This window comes from Dioscorea cayenensis, chromosome 18, assembly GCF_009730915.1.
Source record: "Dioscorea cayenensis subsp. rotundata cultivar TDr96_F1 chromosome 18, TDr96_F1_v2_PseudoChromosome.rev07_lg8_w22 25.fasta, whole genome shotgun sequence".
NCBI classification, from domain to species: Eukaryota; Viridiplantae; Streptophyta; class Magnoliopsida; order Dioscoreales; family Dioscoreaceae; genus Dioscorea; species Dioscorea cayenensis.
The window spans coordinates 12,882,116-12,904,258 of NC_052488.1; the positions used below are offsets into that span (position 1 = coordinate 12,882,116).

Below are 22,143 nucleotides of genomic sequence, written 5' to 3' on the forward strand. Positions count from 1 at the left end.
TCTTTAATATTATTTAAAATCTTTATTTTTATTATATATATAAATATATTTATTTTTTAATTTGGAATAGATAAGTGGCATTGCATAATAATTAAAGAAATCTCACATACATCACCAAGCATTCGAACTTAAAAGATCGTTTGTTAAACTCCCTTGATTTAGAAACCCTTCTTTAAATAAACAAACATGTCAAATTTTAAATATTCAACATAACATTCCTTGACACCAACAATTCATGATTTCAAAAGCGTAAAAGAACATTTTTGTTTTCAAATAATAAAATATAAAAACCATAACCCTTGCCATGACCTCCAACACTTACATTTCTCTTCAAAAAAATGAGTTGTTTTTCCTTAGCTATTTCAAGCCATCTTTTTCAACGTCTAGCAAAGGGATTTGCTTTTCTTATTTAATTTTCATTATTGCAATCCCTTCATTTTAAATGTAAGTGAATAAAAAAAAATTATATAAATAAAAAAATAAACGTATATTTATTAATGTTCTAAATGCAAAATTGCATTAACTAATTAAAATAAATAAATATATATATGACTGAAGACTTTTTTGATTGATATAGTTTATACTATCTTCGCAACTTTTTAGTGATATATTCAACCTGCGGCGTTAGCACTGGTATTTAATCTAGTACTTACTTTAATTCTATCCCCTAAAAATCTTTTTTTCTAAATTTTATATTGAGAGAACATTTGGTAAGTTTTAATTGATTAGCATGTCAAATCATATTCTATCCCTAAGATGTTTGTCTTCAATCCTGGCATGCTATGTGGATAGTTGATATATTTTAATTAATTTACATATCCCATCACATGAAGACCCAAAACCCCAAATAATTTTTCACTGAAATAAGCATTTCACACCCACCCACCCAAATCTTTTTTTGTAAACTTTATATTGAGATTACATTTGGTAAGTTTTAATTGATTAGCATGTTACATCATATTTTATCCTTAAGATGTTTGTCTTCAATCCTATCATGTTATTTGGATAGTTGATGTTTTTTAATTAATTAACATATCCCATCACGTGAAGGCCCAAATCCCCCAGTAATTTTTCACTATAATAATCATTTCACACCCACCCACCCAAATTACTGTGAATATGAAAACCTAGATCAAGCACTCCATTCTTAACCTTTTCCAGATGAATTTAGTTGAATAGAAGGAAACTAGGAGGCTCTCATTACTGTCGTCCACAAACGAAGGCTCCTGCAGCTAACCGCGACCCTAGAACTCACCAGCGGGAACAAAACTTACCTTAGACTTCGATAAGCTTGAGGTCCTTAGCCATGGCAACGACAGCACCACCGCACCTCCATCCTTTGGTCCCACCACCTGTCGCCAAGCCACCAACGAGGTCAAATCCTTCATAGACTCCGATCGCTTTCGGATAAGAAGATGTCCAGGGACTCGTCCTCTCGGTGTTTTTAATTTGATTTTTTGTTTGCTTCCTTGATTTTTGATTAGTTTTTTTTAATGATATATTAGAAAGAATAAAATGGTTTCAGTGTTGATTAGCGCCCTTACACAGGACCGCCGTCTATTGGAGATGGTGAGGAGATCGATTCTGGAGAAGGAGATCGGAGTTGAAGATGCAGGGTGTTTTCCATTTGATATTCTGTTTATTTTCCTTACATCTAAAATCTATTTTTCATTGGTTTTTTTTTTGGATTGGAAAGAACCAAAGGAAGCTTTTTGTTTTATCTTTTTTATTTGTTGTTTGTTGTAATGAATGATGATAATTGATTATCCTTCCATATTTTAGATGTGATGAAGTTGGGCATGATTGAATAGATTTTAGATGGTTAAATTTTTTTTTATAGTAGTTCTTGATTGAAAAATAGATTTCATCTCATTTTATTTTAAAAAATAGATTTTATTATATCTTGGTGTTATTAATTTTTTTAATTTTTTAATTTTTTTTTAATTTTATGCCTCATGTATGTTATAATCATCATAAAATTATGTGGACCCAAACAAACTAAATAATTTCATATTTAATTAAAAAAATTAATATATTCTCCAAACAAATATTCTTTAGTGACATAGTTAGTTAAATATTTTTTAACAAAAATATAAATTAATAATAATCTCTCATTTTAAAAGAAATTTACAAACTCGGTAATTTAAAAGATTTGCTTTTCAAATTTTTTTCCTTATACAAAAAAAATCAAGTCGAGGAATGCACGGGGACTTTTCACAAGTAACTTAAAAATAATAATAAAATAAAACATTTAACTTGCATTGCTAAAACAAGTGAGTGATCACGTGATCCCGTGGGAAGTGGAACAATATTCGGTACACATGCATTCCGGGAGTCAAATAATTGTGTATACCCATTACCGACATGTGTAAGGGAGTACAAGTCTCCACTTTAAATAAATATACATATATGATATGATGTTATAGTGGTTGTATATGTGGGAAAAAAATTATTAAAGATTTGATGTGATGTCAAATCTCGGTGAAAACCCCAATTTTTTTTTTTTCAATTCCACTTTGTTTTATAGATACTTAAGCTTTACCAGCACATTATCAAAAATCTTGAATTTGGGGACCCCCTTTCCTTGTATAAAGTTATATATATATATATATATATATATGAGAGAGAGAGAGAGAGAGAGAGAGAGGCATTTTTAATTGGATGATGAAAACGAGCTCATCTAAATACTATAAAAAACATAACTTGAAAACATGATCCTCCCTCTCCTTTTCCTACTCCTACACCACAATAATTGAATCACTATCTTTATCTATCCCCACACTAATATCCTCAATAAAAATGATTTAAATCAAAACTGTTTGCTATAACAAAAAGATCACCGGTAATTATCAATTAAAATGTGGTATTTTGTGGAATAAACATTGCAATGTAACCCTCCACTGCTAAGTTGAAAAAAATAATACATATATGTCATATTGTAACAATGATTAAAATATTATTATCAAACATCATTGCAGTAATATATTTCCTAACCTTTCAAAATAAATAATTTGTACTGAGTTGAAATCTACTTTTTTTATTAATTTTCGCATCAACACTACAACAAATTGTATTTTTAGTGATAACAAAAATAAACACTAAAAGCAATAATTTTAGGCACAATTAGTAATAGTAGCAAATTTTAGAAGTCATTACCTTCCATCACAAATACCTCCGATGCTAATACAAGAGTGACAATTTTAGACAAATGGTTACAATTACTCCATATTTTTGTGACCAATTTCATGACACTAACAAATTTAATATATGTGGCAAAACAATGTGGCTACAATAACCTTATTTATATATATCACTATTGTTGACACAAAATTTTTTTAATTGTGATGAATAAAGTGCTTACAATAATTTGTTCTGTTGTGTCAATTTTGTTAACACAAGAAAAAATACTAAAATGTGACAAATAAGCTTTCAAAATAATCTATTTTATTGTGACAATATTGTTGACATAGAAAAAAAATACAATAGTGACAAAATGTTTTTGTCAATAGTAATATTTTTATTAGTGACACTAATGTTACTTTGAGATATTGTTATATGTTTATTATTGTCACAAATAAAATTATTAATATAAAAATAATATTGTCAATAAAATAAAATTTATGTTATGCTAATTTTGTCACTAATATAATAAATTATTTTTTATTAATATAGAGTTTATTTTAGATATTTTTGTCAAGAAAAAGTTTTAATAGCAAAAATAATGTCACACAAGCAAATAAATTATTTAATATTATATGAAAATAAATAAATAAATATCATCAAAATATACAAAATTCAAATTTTGAATTTATAAAATTTGAAATTTTAATATCCAAAATACAATTATAAAATTATCCTTTTAAAAAAAGAAAAAAATATTATAAAATTATCCTAAATTTGGAGATGAAATACTCTTTCATGCATTTGAATCTTCATTTTTTGCTTTTCAGCCTCAACTCTTGCTAGAATTTGACTCTTTTGTTGGGACATTAATATTATTCCCTTTCCTTGATGCTTATTCTGCACATTTAGAAAAAAAAAAATAAGAATCTAATGAAATAGTTTTAAATTTTAAAAAATTTTAATTTAATTACAGCTTTCATACCATTATTTCTTCTCAATTAAGACAATTTCCATGTTGCATTTGGCTTTTGTGATTTTCAATAGATAAAAAATCATAAAAAAAAAAATTACATAATCAAAATCTAAATAACAAATTTCTATGATGAACCTGAACCTATGATTGAATGTATCGAAAAAGAAAACACTAATAACCGGTTAATCATCATTGAAAAAATCAGTAAACCTAACTTTGAAGATTAAAAAAGATAAAGTAAAAAAATAATTATCTTTTATCCATTGCATAAACTAAGCAAAAGAATTTAAGAAAAGAAAAATAAACAAATCTTGTGACCATCAATAACATAAACCTTTACATCAAGAGCTAGTTGAGTCACTTTAATTCTCCAAATAAAATGAAGCCGAACTGTTGCCATTGATCTCCATAGGCACATAATTACGCGAGACTTTACTCTTTTTATATGTTAACTTCATTAAGGATATATATCTTTTTAAATTTTATTTTTTTTTAAATAAAAATTTATATTATCTAGATTTTGTATTGTGAGATTTGGTAAATCTCTATTTAATTTTAATTTTTAAAACTTTCTCTAATACTATAAACCCTAGGTATAATCTAAATTAAAACCTTGTTTTCTATCCCTTAAAATATCAATTTTAAGGATTGGGTAAACAATAACAACTTGCAAAACAATGAATTTGGAGAATTTTTTTTACATCGAGTTTTTATCTCATATTTTTATAAATATTTATAAAATTTGAATAGATTATCTTTTAAAAAACATATATATATATAGACACACATATCGAATTTGATCCTAAAATATGTTAAACATACTTTAGGGTTTTTTGTCACAACATTTAGTAGATATTAATAGTTGAATTTTTTTGTGACTAAAAATGTGATCACAAAAAACATAAAGTGACCAGTGGCGAAGAACACTTCGTCACAACAAATGAAAATATTATTTACGACACTACATGTATATTAATAGTGACAACGTAATTGTAGGATATCCTACATCGTCACAATTATAATAATTTTAGTGACAAAAAATTTATCACAATTAACTTAAACAATAGTATTAATTAATTTTTTTACGACAAAAAAATCATATTTGTGACAAAATGATTGATAGTTACAAAAAAAAAATCATAATGTCGTAATTCTTGTAGTACAAGCATAATTAATTTGGTATATTAAAACAAGATTGGAGAAAACTAGGCCTATATTTTTTTTTATTTTTAATATTTTTTAGGATACTTTTGGTGTTTTTATGTAAAAAATAGTTGTTTATTTGGTAAATGATTGATGAATATATATATTAATGGAATATTCTTCTTCGCATTGTAAATACGTATTTGAATTTTTGTATCCAAAATTATTGACACAAAAGATAAGTTGTATAATTGTGATGAATACTAAATTGTCACAATTGAAATTGTAATAGTAACAAAATAATTAGATGTCACAACTAATCCAAACTATTATGTTAATTAACTTTTTTAGCATAAAACCCCCAATAACATGGTTAAGAAATTTATTTTTTATAGCAATATTTAGTGGACACTAAATCGTTGAATTTTTTGTTACAAAATTGTTGTAACAAAAAATATATGTTGAGTGACGGAGAACAAGAAATTATAGTGACGATAATATTTCTTGTCACAATTACTCATCATTCTCATCAAGAAGTTTTTCACATAAAATCGACGAACATTGGATACAAAATTTTTTTTGCCACTGTTAATATATTAATAGTGACAATTTAGTTGTGACATATACTAAATTGTTATAATTATCATTATAATAGTAATAAAAACATAAGTTATCACAATTAAGTTAAACAGTAGTGTCTATTACCTTTTTTGACACAAAAAACCTAATATTTGTGGCAAAATAACCGGGTTACATAAAAAGTTGTCACTAAAAATCTTAACTCTTGAAGTGCAATCAATTAATTATGTCCTTTGATAGGATTTATTAATATAATTTTATTTGGTTTTTAGATAATTCAGCCATAAAAATATATAGAAATAACGATTAATTTTTCAGTATATTTAAAATTTCACTTTTACTCAAAAGAATGTTAATAAAAATTAAATTATTTCCTACAATTCATACAATCTTGGAAATAAATATTTGAAAAAATTACATAATTTGCAAGAATTTTTCAAAAACAATTATAAAAGAATTTGAAAAGAATGAACACAAACATATGGTTTATATTAAATTTTTAATTATCATGTTTGAAAAGATTTATTGAAATATTATTGTCTCTCATAATTTTTTATTAATAATATATAAATAACGGGAAAAATTGTTTCATATATATTTTAAATGAATTAAAAAAATTATATTATCAATGTCTTCTTCAACATAATTTGCACTGTTTTTACAACACATATTTTGATATACTAAACCCACAACGTTAGTGTTGGTCTTTACACTAGTTAAATATTAAAGTTATCCCCTTGAAATCTTATCTTTCAAACTCTTTTGGTGAGGGACATATGGTCATCTTGTATTGGTTGGCCAGTTGACTTTTCCCCCTTGTTTTTGACAAATGAGAGTGTTTGACTATAAATATACACACAAAAACTATATAATATTATATATATATATATATTTAAAACCAAAAACCTCTACAAAAGAAGGTGTGGTGTAGCCACTGTCATCGGAATGCTGGTGTGGTGCTCCCGTGTGAACTCAATTGCGGCGATGGGGTAGAATGCCACACGCATTGTAGCGAGTCAATAAAAGATCAGGATTTGAGCACTTCCTCAATTTTAGATACTGTTATTTGTTTTGTATTTCATTAGATTTCAATTTCTTATATATTTTATTTTATTTTGTCTTTTTTTTTAAAATAAAATAATATCATTGTTAATATGTGTGGGTGTTGAATAAAAATATTTACAAAAAACACCGTTTCCAGACTTGAATATAACTCTCTCAGGCTTTATGAAAAATATAAACTACGTGTATATTTAAGACTACTGAATTAGGGAATGAAATTCCCATCAATAATGTCAAAAGTCCTCACAATTCTGTTTTTTTACCATACCGTATAGCACAATAAACAAAACTCAAGATACTAAGTTAACTACAAATAGTTATTCTTTACCGCATGATTTGAATGTTGAAGAAAATTAATTTTTTTTGTAATTTATTTATACATGAGTAAATCGTTCTTAAGTCTTTCTTAAATATGTGACTTTTATTTATTTATTTTGAACTTACTATTATATGCTCTTTATTATAAAGATTATTAACCAGTATAATATTTCTTAAATATTTGAAATCTTTTTTACTATTGAAAATTATTTAATTCATTTATAAATATAAAAATAATTAATTAATAAAAATAAAATAAATTATGTATATAATTTCTAACAAATTTTATTTTATATATTAAATCCCGCAAACGTAAGCGCGGCCTTTTACGCTAGTATAATATAAGCAAAGTAAAAGGTAAGTTGTGGAAGCTAACTAATTATTAATAAGATGGCAAGAATAAGAGACAAAACTTCATAGGTAAAAAAAAATCAGGGGATAATTATTACCTCAACTAAACAACTCAAAATAAAATACAAAATATTTTTAAAAACTTTATTTTTTTAATAAATATTTTAATAATTAATTTTAAAAAGTAGTAAATTTAAAAATATTTATTAACACTTTAAAAAAATAAATTTTAATTTAAAAATTTTAGGTGGTCTTAGGTTGGGGGATAATATCGAAGAGTAAGAATTCAATGTAACCGTGATATCAACCCAGCTTGTGTCCCCCTCCAATAAAAATCTGCCTAGTTAGCTTAACTAATCACCTACTTACTCCAATCCAGTGATTAATTCATTTTACATTCGTATTTTATTTTATTTTTAAACTTTTTTCTTTACCTTATCATTTTATCTGAAATTAAATTTTAATTTTTAAATCTAGACTCAAGACATTGAATGCTGACTGCCTCATGGTGTCTTCTCCCGTTTTATGCCATTGATGTGAACACCCGCGAATGCACGGGATCATTAAGTAATACCTTATCAGCGACCCAGGGTTCGTATTCCACGGGGCCAAGGAGCTACCTTCACATGAAAATAATCGATCAGGGACATTTAGAATATTGTTCTAGTTTATGCTTCAAGGTTTTACTATCCAAATCACTCATTTGATAACTTAAGCATAACCAATATTCAAGGATATTTTATCTTATTAACTATGCACATTAATGATAATAGATAAAACGATGCCTCATAATAATTATCCAAATAATAAAAGTTCATACAATGTATTGGGGCTAGAGCTTATACTAACAATCTCCCACTAGCACTAGTCCCAATCAGGTATAACTCTAAGAACAAAAAAAACCTAACATGACGATCATGTCTTGGCCTAGCCAACTGCTTGGTTAAAAGATCAGCTACATTGTCTTCTCTAGCAATGTTGCAAACTTTCACATCTTCTTTATCGACAGTCTCTCAAATAAGAGGGAATCTCCTGAGTATATGTTTGGACTTTTGGTGTGACCGAGGCTCCTTGGCCTGTGCTATGGCCCCATTGTTGTCATAAAAGAAGTTTATTAGATCTAGGATGCTTGGGACAACGCCTAATCAAGTAAGGAACCTCTTAAGCCAAACTGCCTCGTTAGCAGCATCCGATGCAGCTATATACTTAGACTCTGTGGTGGAATCAGTGACGGTGTCTTGTTTTGAGCTCTTCCAGCTTACGGCACTCCATTTAAGCAAAACACATAACCAGATTGTGATTTACTATCGTTGACATTGGTTTGAAATGCAACATCAGTGTAACCCATTCTAAGGAGCTCATTCTCACCACTGTACACTAAGAAGTAATCTTTAGTCCTTCACAAGTACTTAAGAATACTCTTGACAGCAGACCAATGGTGTTCCCCTAGATCCTGTTGGAATCTGCTAATTATGCTTAGTGCATGTATGACATCCAGCCTAGTACATAGCATGGCATACATGATAGATCCTATAGCAGACGCCTAAGGGATCTTACTCATATGTTCCCTTTGTTCTTTAGTCTAAGGAAAATCCCTTTTACTTAGAACAACTCCCTGAGATATGGGAAAAAATCCTTTCTTGGATTTAGACATACTGAACCGATTCAATATCGTATCTATGTTTTTTTCTTTACTTAGTCCCAAAAGCCGTTGTGATATATCCCTATAGATCTTTATACCTAGTTTAATCTCAGCTTCACCTAAGTCTTTCATTGAGAAATAATTCCCTAACCATTGCTTAACATTTAATAATGTCAGGATGTTGTTTCCAATAAGCAAGATGTCATCGACATATAATACAAGGAAAAAGACTACGCTCCCTTTAACCTTCTTGTACACACAAGGCTCATCCTCATTTTTGAGAAAGCCAAATCCTCTTACTGCCTCATTGAAATGGAGGTTCCAACTTCAGGATGCTTGCTTGAGCCCATAAATGGACCTCAGTAGCTTGCAGACCTTGTTAGGGTTCTTCTGATCGACAAAACCCGCAGGCTGTGTCATGTACACATCCTTAAGGAGGTTTCCATTAAGGAAAGCTGTTTGACATCCATTTTCCATATCTCATAGTCATAATGTGCTGCTATGGAAAGAAGAATTCTAATGGATTTGAGCATGACTACTGGTGAAATGGTTTCATCATAGTTAATACCATGAGTCTGTCTAAAACCTTTCGCTACTAGTCTACCTTTGAAGATGTTATCAGTCTTACATTTGAAAATACATTTGCACTTAATGAGCTTAGCACCTTCTGGTGGATCAACCAAAGTCCATACTTGGTTATCATACATCGATTGCATTTCGGATTTCATAGCTGCAAGCCATTTATCTGAATTAGAACTCTCAATTGCCTCTCGGTAGGTGATGGGATCATCCTAATCTAATAGCTCTAAGCTTTGATTATCAGTAATGAGAAAATCATATTTCTTAGGCTCGTGACGAATCCTACCAGACCTTCTTGATTCTTGAGTAATGGGTTCAGGTTCCACAATTCTTTGTGAATCCGTTTCCATTTCCAAACTATCCTCTACAGGAATTTGTGGTACTTGAACCTCCTTAAGTTGTAATCCACTCCCACTGTTCTTCTTGAGAAGAAACTCGTTCTCCAAGAAAACAACATTCTGAGCAACAAACACTTTGTTCTCGTTAAAGTTGTAGAAATAGTATCCCTTAGTTTCCTTGGGATATCCCAAAAATAGGCATTTGTCGGTCTTGGATGCAGGCTTGCCCGATGTTAACCTTTTAACATGTGACTCGCAACCCCAAATTTGTAGAAAAGTCATATTAGGCTTTCACTCAATCTATATCTTATATGGTGTCTTTTCAACTACCTTAGTTGGAGTTTTATTTAGCGGGAATGCAGCAGTCTCAAGGGCATATCCCCAAAAAGATATTGGAAGACCAGCTTAAATCATCATTGATCGAGCCATATGCAATAAAGTCTAATTCCTCCTTTCCAATACACCATTCCACTGAGGTGTTCCAGGATGAGTGAGTTGTGAAACTATTCCACACTCTCTCAAATAATGATCAACCTCTTAGCTTAAGTATTCACCACCTCGACCTAATCAAATGGTTTTAATACTTTTGCCAAGTTGGTTTTGTACTTCATTCTTAACTCCTTGAATTTCGCAAAAGTCTCGGACTTGTGCTTCATAAGATAGACGTAGCCATATCTACTGAAGTCATCTGTGAAAGTAATGAAGCACTCAAAACCAGCTCTAGCATATGTGCTTACTGGTCCACATATATCAGAATGTATTAGTCCCGATAAATCACTTGCCCTTTCACCTTGTTTGTTAAAGGGTCTTTTAGTCATTTTGCCATGGAGAAAAGATTCGCATGTCTCAAATGATTCAAAATCAAATGATCCAAGAACTCCATCCCTATGAAGTCTTGAGATGCGTTTCTCGTTTACATGACCCAAATGACAATGCAAGAAGTATGAAGGGTTTGACTCATATAACTTAACCCTTTTAGTATCTATGTTATAGATGGACTTGTGGTTTTTAAAGTCTTGAACGTAAAGCCCATTATTAAGCATAGCATTGCTATATAGAATGTCCTCACGGAAAATGGAAATAACATTATTTTTAATAATGAAGTTATAACCATCATTATTCAGACAAGAAACTGAAATAATGTTTCTGCTCATGGTAGGCACATAAAAACAATTTATTAAATTCAAAACAAGTCTAGAAGGTAAAGTTAATGGATAGTCTCCTATCTCTATTGTAGCAACCTTTGCTCCATTCCCTACTCTTAGGTCAACTTCACCTTTAGTCAAACGTCTCCTATTTATGAGTCCTTGTACATTTGAACAAATGTGAGAACCACATCCAGTATCCAATACCCATGATCTAGAAATACAGAGATTGACTTCTATCATATAGATAACTGAAGTAGAGGGCTTGCCTCCCTTCTTTAACTCTTCCAAGTAGAGTGGACAGTTTCTCTTCCAATGACCAGCTTCATTACAGTGAAAATACATACCCTCCATCTGATGTTTGGGTTTGGGTTTCTTAGCCTCCTTGCCTTTGGAATAAGGTCCAACCTTTTCCTTTGACTTCGACTTGGCTTTATCCTTCAACTTTTCTCCCTTTCCCTTGTCCTTTCTTAGCATAAGCACCAAGATGGATTTCTTGATCCTCTACTCAGCGTTTTTAAGCATCCCATGCAGCTCAGTAAGTGTCATATCCATACCATGCATGTTCTAGTTCATAACAAACAGATCATAACTATTTGGTAAGGGTCCTAGGATAAGGTCCACCGCAAGTTCCTTTAGGATTAGCGTATTGACACGTCCGAATATGCGTGTGAACCGCAAGTGCACGGGTGTCGAAGTAATAAAATACCCGGTGAGTCGGGTAGTCGAATCCACAGGGAACAGGGCTACTAGTACTAACGTCTTCTCTACTTTCTAGCCAAATGATAAATGGAAAGGTGTGGTGATCTAATGTGCGAAGAAATGAATACCGGAGATGAATATGCAAGGATGAAATGGATGGAGATCTCAATCAGTAAAAGTGGGGTATTCGGGTAATGCTCCCCCTAGGATTCAGGTATTACGTACCGAATGAGCAAAGTGTTTCTATGAAGAGTAAGATAAGTCATGGAAATCCAAATATAATCGGATCCGGCCTCCCGATCACTGATACTAGTCCCCTACGAGGTCCCGGTGGAGAAATCGCTCAATCTCAACACCTCACACCACATATGACCGCAAAGCACTATAGGTATTCCAAGAGGTGTATCCGATTCCTAAAGATTGATCCAACCCTAATTCCTGGCGAAGGATCCTAACTCCCTACAAGGTCCCGGTGGAGAAATCTCTCAATCTCACGCCTCACACCAAATATGGTTTCATAGAGCTTAGGGAACGGAGATAGAATACACCAATCAGAGGGGAAAGGGGATGCTCACTATATCATGACTCGCCCTCTCAACCCTCTTCAATCTTGAGATTCTAACCGTAATGAAGACCTCTCCCTCAACAAGGTAACAAATTAAGCAAACCAAATAACCTAAAGATCAATAAGGCAAGAAAGCAATAGACAATCAAGATTAAAATATAATCAAACTGGGATTAAATAGAAACACTAAGCAAATCCATAAAAGATGAGAATCCTAGGGTTCACAAGCCCAAATACCCTCTAGGGTTTTAGCTCTCCATGGAGCAACATACAAAGCACACCATCAATGAATCAAAGTACATTAAAACCATAGAAATAAACCCCCTTATATATGAACTGATGGCCTTGATCGAGAGCTTCCATGACTTGAAGGACCCACTCCGAAGCTAGGTTCACCGGTGGCTTCCTTGATGATATGATGGAAGAGGAATTGATCAAAGTTGGTGATGAAGCACCTCCAAAGCCGCAAACACCTCCTCTCTAAACACTAGCCGTCTCACCCCTCAAGAGGTGCACAAAAGATGAGAAAGAATAGGGCAAAACGGCTATTTATAGGCCTTAGACCGCGTCTGTCACGTGCCCCCATGCGCCCATGTGGATTTTCCACGCGCCCGCGTGGGTTATAAAACTTTTCTTCATCGACGTATCTTTGAGAGGTCTTGCAATCTTCACAAAAAGAAGGAACATGAAGATGTGGCTGCCTTTGTGCCCTTCCAACTAGTGAATTGACTTGAATCTTCTTGGAAGTTGGCACCCATCTCCACGTTTATGAACTCCTCTCGTGTCTTGGTCCTTGAATTGAACAAGAACTCCCAACATTGTCTCTTTATAGCCTATCTTTGCTTCCTTTTTACTCTTCAAGGCATTCACAACCTATATGCATAAAAGAACACCAACTACACAATATGAGGCATAAACCATGGTAAAAATGATGCTCAATGCATGTAAAACATATATAAAAATATGTCTACTCAAGCACTTATCACGTATCAAGTTTCTCAAGCGTATTAATATACCCCTTCATTTTGAGTACATGGGTACTTATAGAAGTACCCTGATCCATCCTATAGGAGGTCAACGCTGTTGTGGTCATGAACCTTTCATGCATGGCTTGTTCTTGGAACATTTCCTTAAGATGCACCATAATATCATAAGCCTCCATACCCATGAACTGCTTTTGCAATTCTGGACCCATGGTGGGCAGCATGAGGCAGGTAACATCATTAGAGTCATTCTTTGACTTATTGAATGCCTCTTTAACAGTAGCCTTAGCATTCCTTGCCGATGCTTCAGGAAATGATTTCTTAATGGATTCCAATTTCTGTTCTTGCCTAAGAACAGTTCTCAGGTTTTGAGACCAATCAAGAAAATTAGTTCCATTGAGCTTGTCCTTCTCAAGGACAGATCCCAACCAAAAATTTTGTGGATTTTCATTATTGGTTGTCATTATGATCTACACAAAATTAAAAGAAAGATCGGTTATGAGGTCTTTAAAAATTATTCCCACAATTACAAATTAATATCCCAATGTAAATAATTCATTTTAGTGATTTATTGATGGCCAAGATCCATATTTCACTTCAACTTGGTCAAGCTGAGCTTGTACACCCAAGACTAGGTTATTTAGATAGGAACTCTTTCCAATCACATCACATGTGATTCTTGGATATAATGGGGTTAACATTTAGTGTTAAAGCACACACCCAATCTTTTCAATGCCTAGGGCTAGGACCGTCCCACTACTGATGTTAAGTCAAACATTTTACTCGAGCGTTGGTCATAACCATTATCCCAACACTTGCCTCACAAAGATAATCTAACACTCTCATCTTTGGCATGACCCGCGTTTCGATAATAGATGCCTTAACAAGTTTTGAGTAAGGGAAGGCATTTTCATGACTTACTATTGTTCAGATTAATTACGGCTTACATGGCAATAGCGGAATTCCATTCATCCAAAACATATGTAAGGAAAAAATAAAAAAGAGAAATAAATGTGACATTCATGAACCAAAAAATCCTAAGCCTAGAGACTATCTCTGACAAGTTCCTCTTCTAGTTATGCCATGATGAGCTCTCCCACCAACCTTTGGGGTTCCATCTTCATCAAGTCGTCTTGTCTTTAATTTTTATACAATATAAAATAAAAAAACAAAACTATTGATAGCACATAGGCTGTACACAAAAATATAATAACTCGCATGCCGTATAAAAATAAAACGACAAGTAGGCCATTTAAACAGCTAAGGCCCATGAACGCACCAACCAACATTCATCACATGCATATGAAATAAACCAAGCAAGAAAGACATGGAATCCAAATTTTAATTAACTTTTAATTTAAGCCATACAGATATTTTGTATTTAGGTTTTAATAACTAACCTAGTGATGGGCTTGGGTGTTAACCCAAACGATCAAACCCTTTGATCTATTTCATTAAATAAAATGTTCTTAAGAAACCCTAAAACTCACTATTAGTTGATTTGTGCTATCAATCAAACTAATTAATTTCTTACATAGAATTTTAATGTTTAAGACATAATAATTATACCAAAAACAATAAAAAAATCATATCAAAAGAGCACACACACACACACATATATGGCACATACCAAAATAACCCTAACAAAGCAATTTTAAAAACTTATAAATAGACGTATGGCCTAAAAGAAATATATATATATATATATATATAACATATTTTAAAATCATAATCAAATCAAGATTTGCAAATAGGAAATAAAATCTTTCTAAAAATAAGCATGATCAATTATTTCCTAATCATATTAGGAAATATAAACTAGTTAATCAGATTAACAAAATTAACAGAATACGGATCTATCATCCTATTCTATTAGCATGCAATGCCAATCAAAATATCATTATGAATAGATTTAACATCTAATCCTATAGGCAGGCAAAACATGTCTCTGGTACCACTGTTGGGATCTTATCACTCTAATAAGGGAATTACCTTGCGAAAAATACATTCCAGAACTAGGATTAAATTCTATACAAATAGATAATTAAAAGTTATACCTTTCTTTTGATGACGATTCTGAACACACCCATGTTTCCCCGAAATTGAAAGAGACTGTGAATCATGACTGCCCTCTACTATCATGTACACACGAAAGCCTTTGGGAATCAAGCAGGTATGTTAGTACCTCAAGAAACAACACTTGTTTCTTGGTTTGAATAGCAAGCACCTGAGATTCAAGAGAAAATGGGTTGTAGGCGCGGCGGCGGGGGGATCTGACGGCGGCGGCCAACGGAGAAGAGTGGGTGGCGGCTAGGGTTTCTTAAGTGACAATCTCTCAATCACTCTATCTTTTTTTTTTTTCTCTCTCACATCATCACATTAGAGTTAGACCATCTATTTATATTGGAAACCTAAAACCTTAATTTACAAAAAAAAATCCATTCACTCCTCATCAAATTAGGAATCTCTTCTTGACTTGATTAATTAAACCATTTTAGTTAACCAAATCAATTAGATTAGATCAACACTTAATAAGACCCAACCCGAATAAGCTATTCACTCCACCTAATTTAGGTTTTTCACCAAAACCCTAAATAGGTGGTCCAATAAGTAACAAATAATGAACCTTGATCCCATCATTCTTAGTGTATGATCTTGTAGGTCCATTTAACATTGGCAATGAGCTTAAACAATTTTAATGCTCATAAATCATAATTAATCTCAAGCAAGATAATACGATTACCCAATATTAAATGAAGGTGAGAATTAACGGAACCTATCGCAATCTCATACAATCCTTTACCACTGAATATCTTAATTAGCATAAGACATGGAGCGAGTCACCCTTATTTTAATGCTAATTATTTTCTTGATCTCTTAGTGATCTGACTAGGTCAAGTAAATGATAACTATTATCATTTTTCTTGGGCATGACCACGCACTACTCAGTCTCACTAATCAAGTGGCAGGTGATAATCATTCTCTCTATAGAGAGAGACAATCCCTTCACTTCACTCATGTTTCTCAGCATGAATTGTGACATGCCCAAACATACTCATACTTGCCACTCAGTTATGAATGACGTTAGTCGTATGTTAAAGCATGTAAGGATTTATCCAATATCTATAGTGATTTCAAGTTGTAGGATTCGAGTACAAGAATTGCTTGAGAAAAACACTTATAACTTTACAACTATATAGTGTTTTCAAGAGCGGATCGATCTAGGTACACTGTTCCCTAACATGTATCTATGTCCTTTGATTGATATCCCATATCCTATAACCCGTAAAACAAGGCCTTCTGAAGAAAGACATATTAGTCTTAATTTATTTTCATTCCAATGAAAATAATTGACTAGGGACATTTAGAATATTGTTCTAGTTTATGTTTCAAGGATTTACTATCCAAATCACGCATTTGATAAATTGAGTAGAACCAATATTCAAGAATATTTTATCTTATTAACTATGCACAGAAATAATAATAGATAAAATGATGCCTTATAATAATTATCTAAATAATAAGAGTTCATACAATGTATTTGGGCTAGGGTTTACTCTAACAGGCCGTGGTCCAAGAAAGGGGGTGCTAGACGCGCTACTCGGTATATACGATAACCAAACCGAACGGTTCAAGATTGGAGACAACATGCTAGAGTTCAGGCACGAGGGGGACTCATCTGACTTTGATCTTGCCTATATGAACAAAATGCACAACTGGCATCGTGATGCCATCAAGGATAACTTGTTCAGACTTGTTCGAGGGAAGTCTATAATGGAGGAGACTTTCGTGAAGCTCCTTGTTATGTTCTTTATGACCACCATCTTCTTCCCAAGCACCTCCCTGAATGCGCCCACCTTCGTGGCTAGGTATACCGACAATGTGTTGGTTGGACACCCAGTATACTGTAAAGAAGCAATACATTGGTCGGACACCCAGTAGACTGTGTTAAGGGGAGAGTACATTCATCAAGGTGTAATCAATCGGTACGCTTTTAAAATCTCTGGAAGGGAAAGAGATGAGTTTCTTTTAATCTTATGTAATGTTTAAGCTGTCTATCTAATTTGTTGTTATTACTGTGTAATATTTTTGTTTAATATATAATATACTAATGTCCAGTGTAAGATATTTCATGTTCTGTGTAATATACTCTAGTCCTTTGTAATATAATAACTTTATGTATAATATCATGTCGTTCTGTTCTATGTAATATCAGTGTTTAATATAGTATATTGTTAGGCTACATCTTATCTCTTACATACTTTGTAGTTCTTTGGTCTTGTTGCAGCCAATGATGAAGAAATTGCACTTGTTGGTCGTGGAACAGAAAAGACCAAGGAAACCTCTGTGAGGTCATCCCAATTGGGAGACTCAAAAAAGAGGGCCAATGGTCTTCGCAGACAAGGAGAGCAACAAAGTGAAAAGCAGAAATAATAGCGGAAGAAAAAGAAAAGGATCCAAAGAAGAGAAGCTGATGAACTGTCAGAAAACAAGGTGGGGACCATTCCCCCAAATGCAATTTCCCAAAAAGGTCTTTTTAGCAGTCGACGGCCGACAGGCCTGATGCTGATGCTGTGCATAGTTTACTTCACCATATACTCACCGAATTCTATGTGTTGTGCGCCTGTATGAATGAGCGTGACGCTAGAGATGCTCGGTGGGACAGGCCCGAAGAGCGGATGGCGCCGGTGGAAGATGTAGACGTCATCCGGCATGAAGACGTCCTCCTTTTGCCTCCTATACTAGTCGTGTATGACTGTGTTACATGATCGACTATTATGGCCAGGTTCATGGCACCGACTACAATGTAACTGATAAGTGCTTGAGTAGACATATTTTTATATATGTTTTACATGCATTGAGCATCATTTTTACTGTGGTTTATGTCTCATATTGTGTATTTGGTGTTCTTTTATGCATATAGGTTGTGAATGCTTTAAAGAGTAAAAAGGAAGCAAAGATAGGCTATAAAGACACAATGTTGGGAGTTCTTGTTCAATTCAAGGATCAAGACACGAGAGCAGTTCATAAACGTGGAGATGTGTGCCAACTTCTAAGAAGATTCAAGTCAATTCACTATTTGGAATGGCACAAAGGCAGCCATATCTTCATATTCCTTCTCTTTGTGAAGATTGCAAGACCTCTCAAAGATATGTCGATGAAGAAAAGTTTTATAGCCTACCACATGGACGTGTGCCCGGACATGTGGCCTTAAGAGAAGAGTGTTCGGATCGCGTTTTGTGAAAAGTACTGCAGCAATTTCACTGTAACATTACTGTAGCAAAACTACTGTTCACGCGTCGTGTGGAAATTCTTGCAGCCCACGCGGGCGCGTGGAAAATCCACACGGGCGCATGAGGGCACGTGACAGACGCGATCTAAGGCTTATAAATGGCCGTTTTGCCCTATTCTTTCTCATCTTTTGTGCGGCTCTTGAGGGGTGAGACGGCTAGGGTTTGGAGAGGAGGTCTTTGCGGCTTTGGAGGCGCTTCGTCACCAACTTTGATCGATTCCTCCTCCGTCATAGCATCAAGGAAACCACCGGTGAACCTAGCTTCGGAGTGGGTCCTTCAAGACGTCGAAGCTCTCCATCAAGGCCATCACTTCATATATAAGGGGGTTTATTTCTATGGTTTTAATGTACTTTCATTCATTGATGGTGTGTTTTGTATGTTGCTCCATGGAGGGCTAAAACCCTAGAGGGTATTTGGGCTTGTGAACCCTAGGATTCTCAACTTTTGAGGATTTGCTTTGTGTTTCTATTTAATCCGAGTTTGATTAAGTTTCATTCTTGATTGTTTAATGCTTGCTTGCCTTATTGATCTTATGGTTATTTGGTTTGCATGATTTGTTGCCTTGGTGGGAGAGAGATCTCCATTAGGGTTAGAACCTCAAGATTGAAGAGGGTTGAGAGGGTGAGTCATGAGATAGTGAAGTGTCCCCTTTCCCCTCCGATTCGATTTCTCCGCCGGGACCTTGTAGGGGGTTAGGATCCTTCGCCGGGAATTAGGGTTGGATCAATCGTTAGGAATTGGATACACAGTTTGGAATCCCTAGAGTGCTTTGCGGTCATATGTGGTGTGAGGTGTTGAGATTGAGCGATTTCTCCACCGGGACCTCGTAGGGGACTAGTATCGGTGATCTAGAGATAGACCCGATTATGTTTGAATTTCCACGACTTAACTTACTCATCATAGAAACACTTTGCTTATCCGGTACCTAATACCTGAATCCTAGTGGGAACATTGCCCGAATACCCCACTTTTACTGATTGAGATTCTCCTTCCATTTTACCCTTGCATATTTGTCTCCGGTATTCATTTCTTCGCACATTAGATCACCACACCTTTCCATTTATCATTAGGTTAGAAAGCAGAGAAGAAGTTAGTACTAGTAGCCCTGTTCCCTGTGGATTCGACTACCCACTCACCGGGGTAATTATTACTTCGACACCCGTGCACTTGCGGTTTACACACGCATATTCGGACGTGTCAGTAACTCATGGACTTCGAATCCTTGTAACTCAATTCTCTTCCTTCGTGGACGATCGAGTAATTTTTTGGCGATCAGGGACTGGATTCGCTATTCTCGATGGTCATCACATGGTTTGTTGGTGTCAAGGTATAGGTTCAATATATGCATGATGGTACCATTCCACTCTGAAGTAACCGGCTATGTATCTATACACGTTTATGTCTGTTTGCATGATCACCGCAAATGCATGCTTGTACGGGAGGCCACAAACTTCCCATTTTTTGCAAGAACACTTCTGGTTTCGTAGACTGATAGTATTATTGTCATTATCAACTATTTCGTAAGTGTCAGGCGTTGAACGGCCCACCCTCAAGAACCTGCTATCTTCAATAATCAGTTCAACCTTATTGTGTATCTCCGAATAAAGATGTGTATCCCTCCTATTTGATTGTGAGCATCAATTAGCCATCATATTTATAAGTTTGAACCCGTGAACATACACTTTCATTGAGTACAATCCATGTGTGTAGAAAAGATTACACAGAAAATGGCCCGATATTACACAGAAATTAAGTATAATACACAACAATTGCATGATATTACACAGTAAAAGAAAATACTACACCAGAAATAAAAATAATCCACATAAATGGCATGATTTTACACAGAAATGGAGAGTAATACACGGGAAGTAGGCAGTATTACACACGGAAGCTCACCTTATTGAGTTAACCAGGCTTGTCACCAGTAAATGGTGCCCCTCTTTGATCCAAGTGTTGAATGACTCCGCCACATTGGAGTACATCTCATACTAGTGCATACCATAAAATAAATAATTATCCTAGTGATCAAAGTTCGAGTTGTGTAGTAACCAATCGTGTGCCTCTGACAATATCATTACAATTTTAGTAATGACATCATCAAACTCTTTGGATGTGTAAGCGTATGCAGTTTTGACAACTATAGCCCAACATTGCTCATGCAATGTTTTGCTAAGTTTAGCGTTCACTTCCATATAGTTCACTTCCAAATCTCGTAGGTAATAACCATGCAGCGATGACGGGAACACTCTCACGATCGCGTTTATAAGGCCCTTTGACCGATCCAATACGAAAGTAATAATTTTGCGGTAGTTGTCTTCACCGTATATCACCTCACTAAGTGTAGCAAGAAACCAATTATTGTCAGTTTCGTTCTCAGTAATAGCAAATGCCACATGGAAGATACTCTTGTTCACTTCCATATAGTTTATGGCATGTTTTGACATACTACAATAGATTCTTGAGTGAGACGTTGCCTCATCATTTGTTCTGCGACCATGGACTCCCCCAGCTCCTCCGGCATCACCATCACTAGATCCACCGGCACCATTCGATTATCCAGCAGCAGTAGAGCCGACAGCTGATGACACTGACACTTGACTTTATTTTTTTATCGTCTTTATTACTTTTGCATTTCATTTTGGACTTGTATACTCAGAAAGGACTTTCCTTCTGAGTTTATTTTTTATTTTGTGGTCTCGAGTTGTATTCATGGCTATACCTGTTATTTACTCGAGTTATTTTTGTTTTATTGAGCTTCACTGAACTCCCTTGTGTATGCATGCAGATGGTCTTGTCAATATGGGAATTGAGAACTAGTCATGGACACGACCGAAGTGCTTTTGCACTTGGTCATGTGTGCTTCACAACCCGTCGAAACATCACTCCCAAGGATTTAGCTCCATCGAATGCAACACTAGGAGTCAAGGGAGTATTATTTTGATTGCTTCTCCCACATATACTCTCAACTGATATACATTATGAGTAGACTTGCATGTGTACATTGGGGGCAATGTACAACTTAAGTGTTGGGGGTGGGGGGGGGAGGGGGGAAGTTTCATAGTGCACATGTCTTTTATATTAGTCTTAATTGACATACATGCTCACATAGCCAATGGTGGTTCACCTTAGTTACAATGATTGTATTCTTGAGTTTAGGAGATTTTTTAACATTAAACATTCTCATGCTCTAGTTCTTGCTTGAAACATTGAATGTTCTCATGCTCTAGTTCTTGCTTGAATTTTTAGAAATTTTTGCCCGATTGACACTTGTTGCACTACTCGCTCATTAAACTCTTTTGGAAACTCAAGTTCATTGTTGAAGGGACTAGTTATAGCTGTTTCT

The 22,143-nt window shown here is 34.0% G+C and overlaps 1 protein-coding gene across 1 annotated transcript; it reads right to left on the bottom strand.

The window, feature by feature from the left end:
- Positions 1-20,119: 20,119 nt before the first annotated feature.
- LOC120282796 lies at positions 20,120-21,220 on the bottom strand. Its single transcript, XM_039289642.1, has 3 exons — positions 20,879-21,220; positions 20,697-20,788; positions 20,120-20,417 (listed from the first exon to the last, which is right to left on the bottom strand). Exons 1-3 carry the CDS (start codon positions 21,218-21,220, stop codon positions 20,120-20,122), a joined length of 732 nt encoding a protein of 243 aa, XP_039145576.1.
- Between the last annotated feature and the right edge of the window lie 923 nt (positions 21,221-22,143).

Coding starts and splice junctions, on each gene's coding strand:
- LOC120282796 (XM_039289642.1), bottom strand. CDS start 21,220: ATGGAAGTGAACAAGAGTATCTTCCATGTGGCATTTGCTATTACTGAG. Junction 20,789..20,878: donor ATGATGTCATTACTAAAATT/GTAATGATATTG, acceptor GGTATGCACTAG/TATGAGATGTACTCCAATGT. Junction 20,418..20,696: donor AGCCTGGTTAACTCAATAAG/GTGAGCTTCCGT, acceptor ACAATCAAATAG/GAGGGATACACATCTTTATT.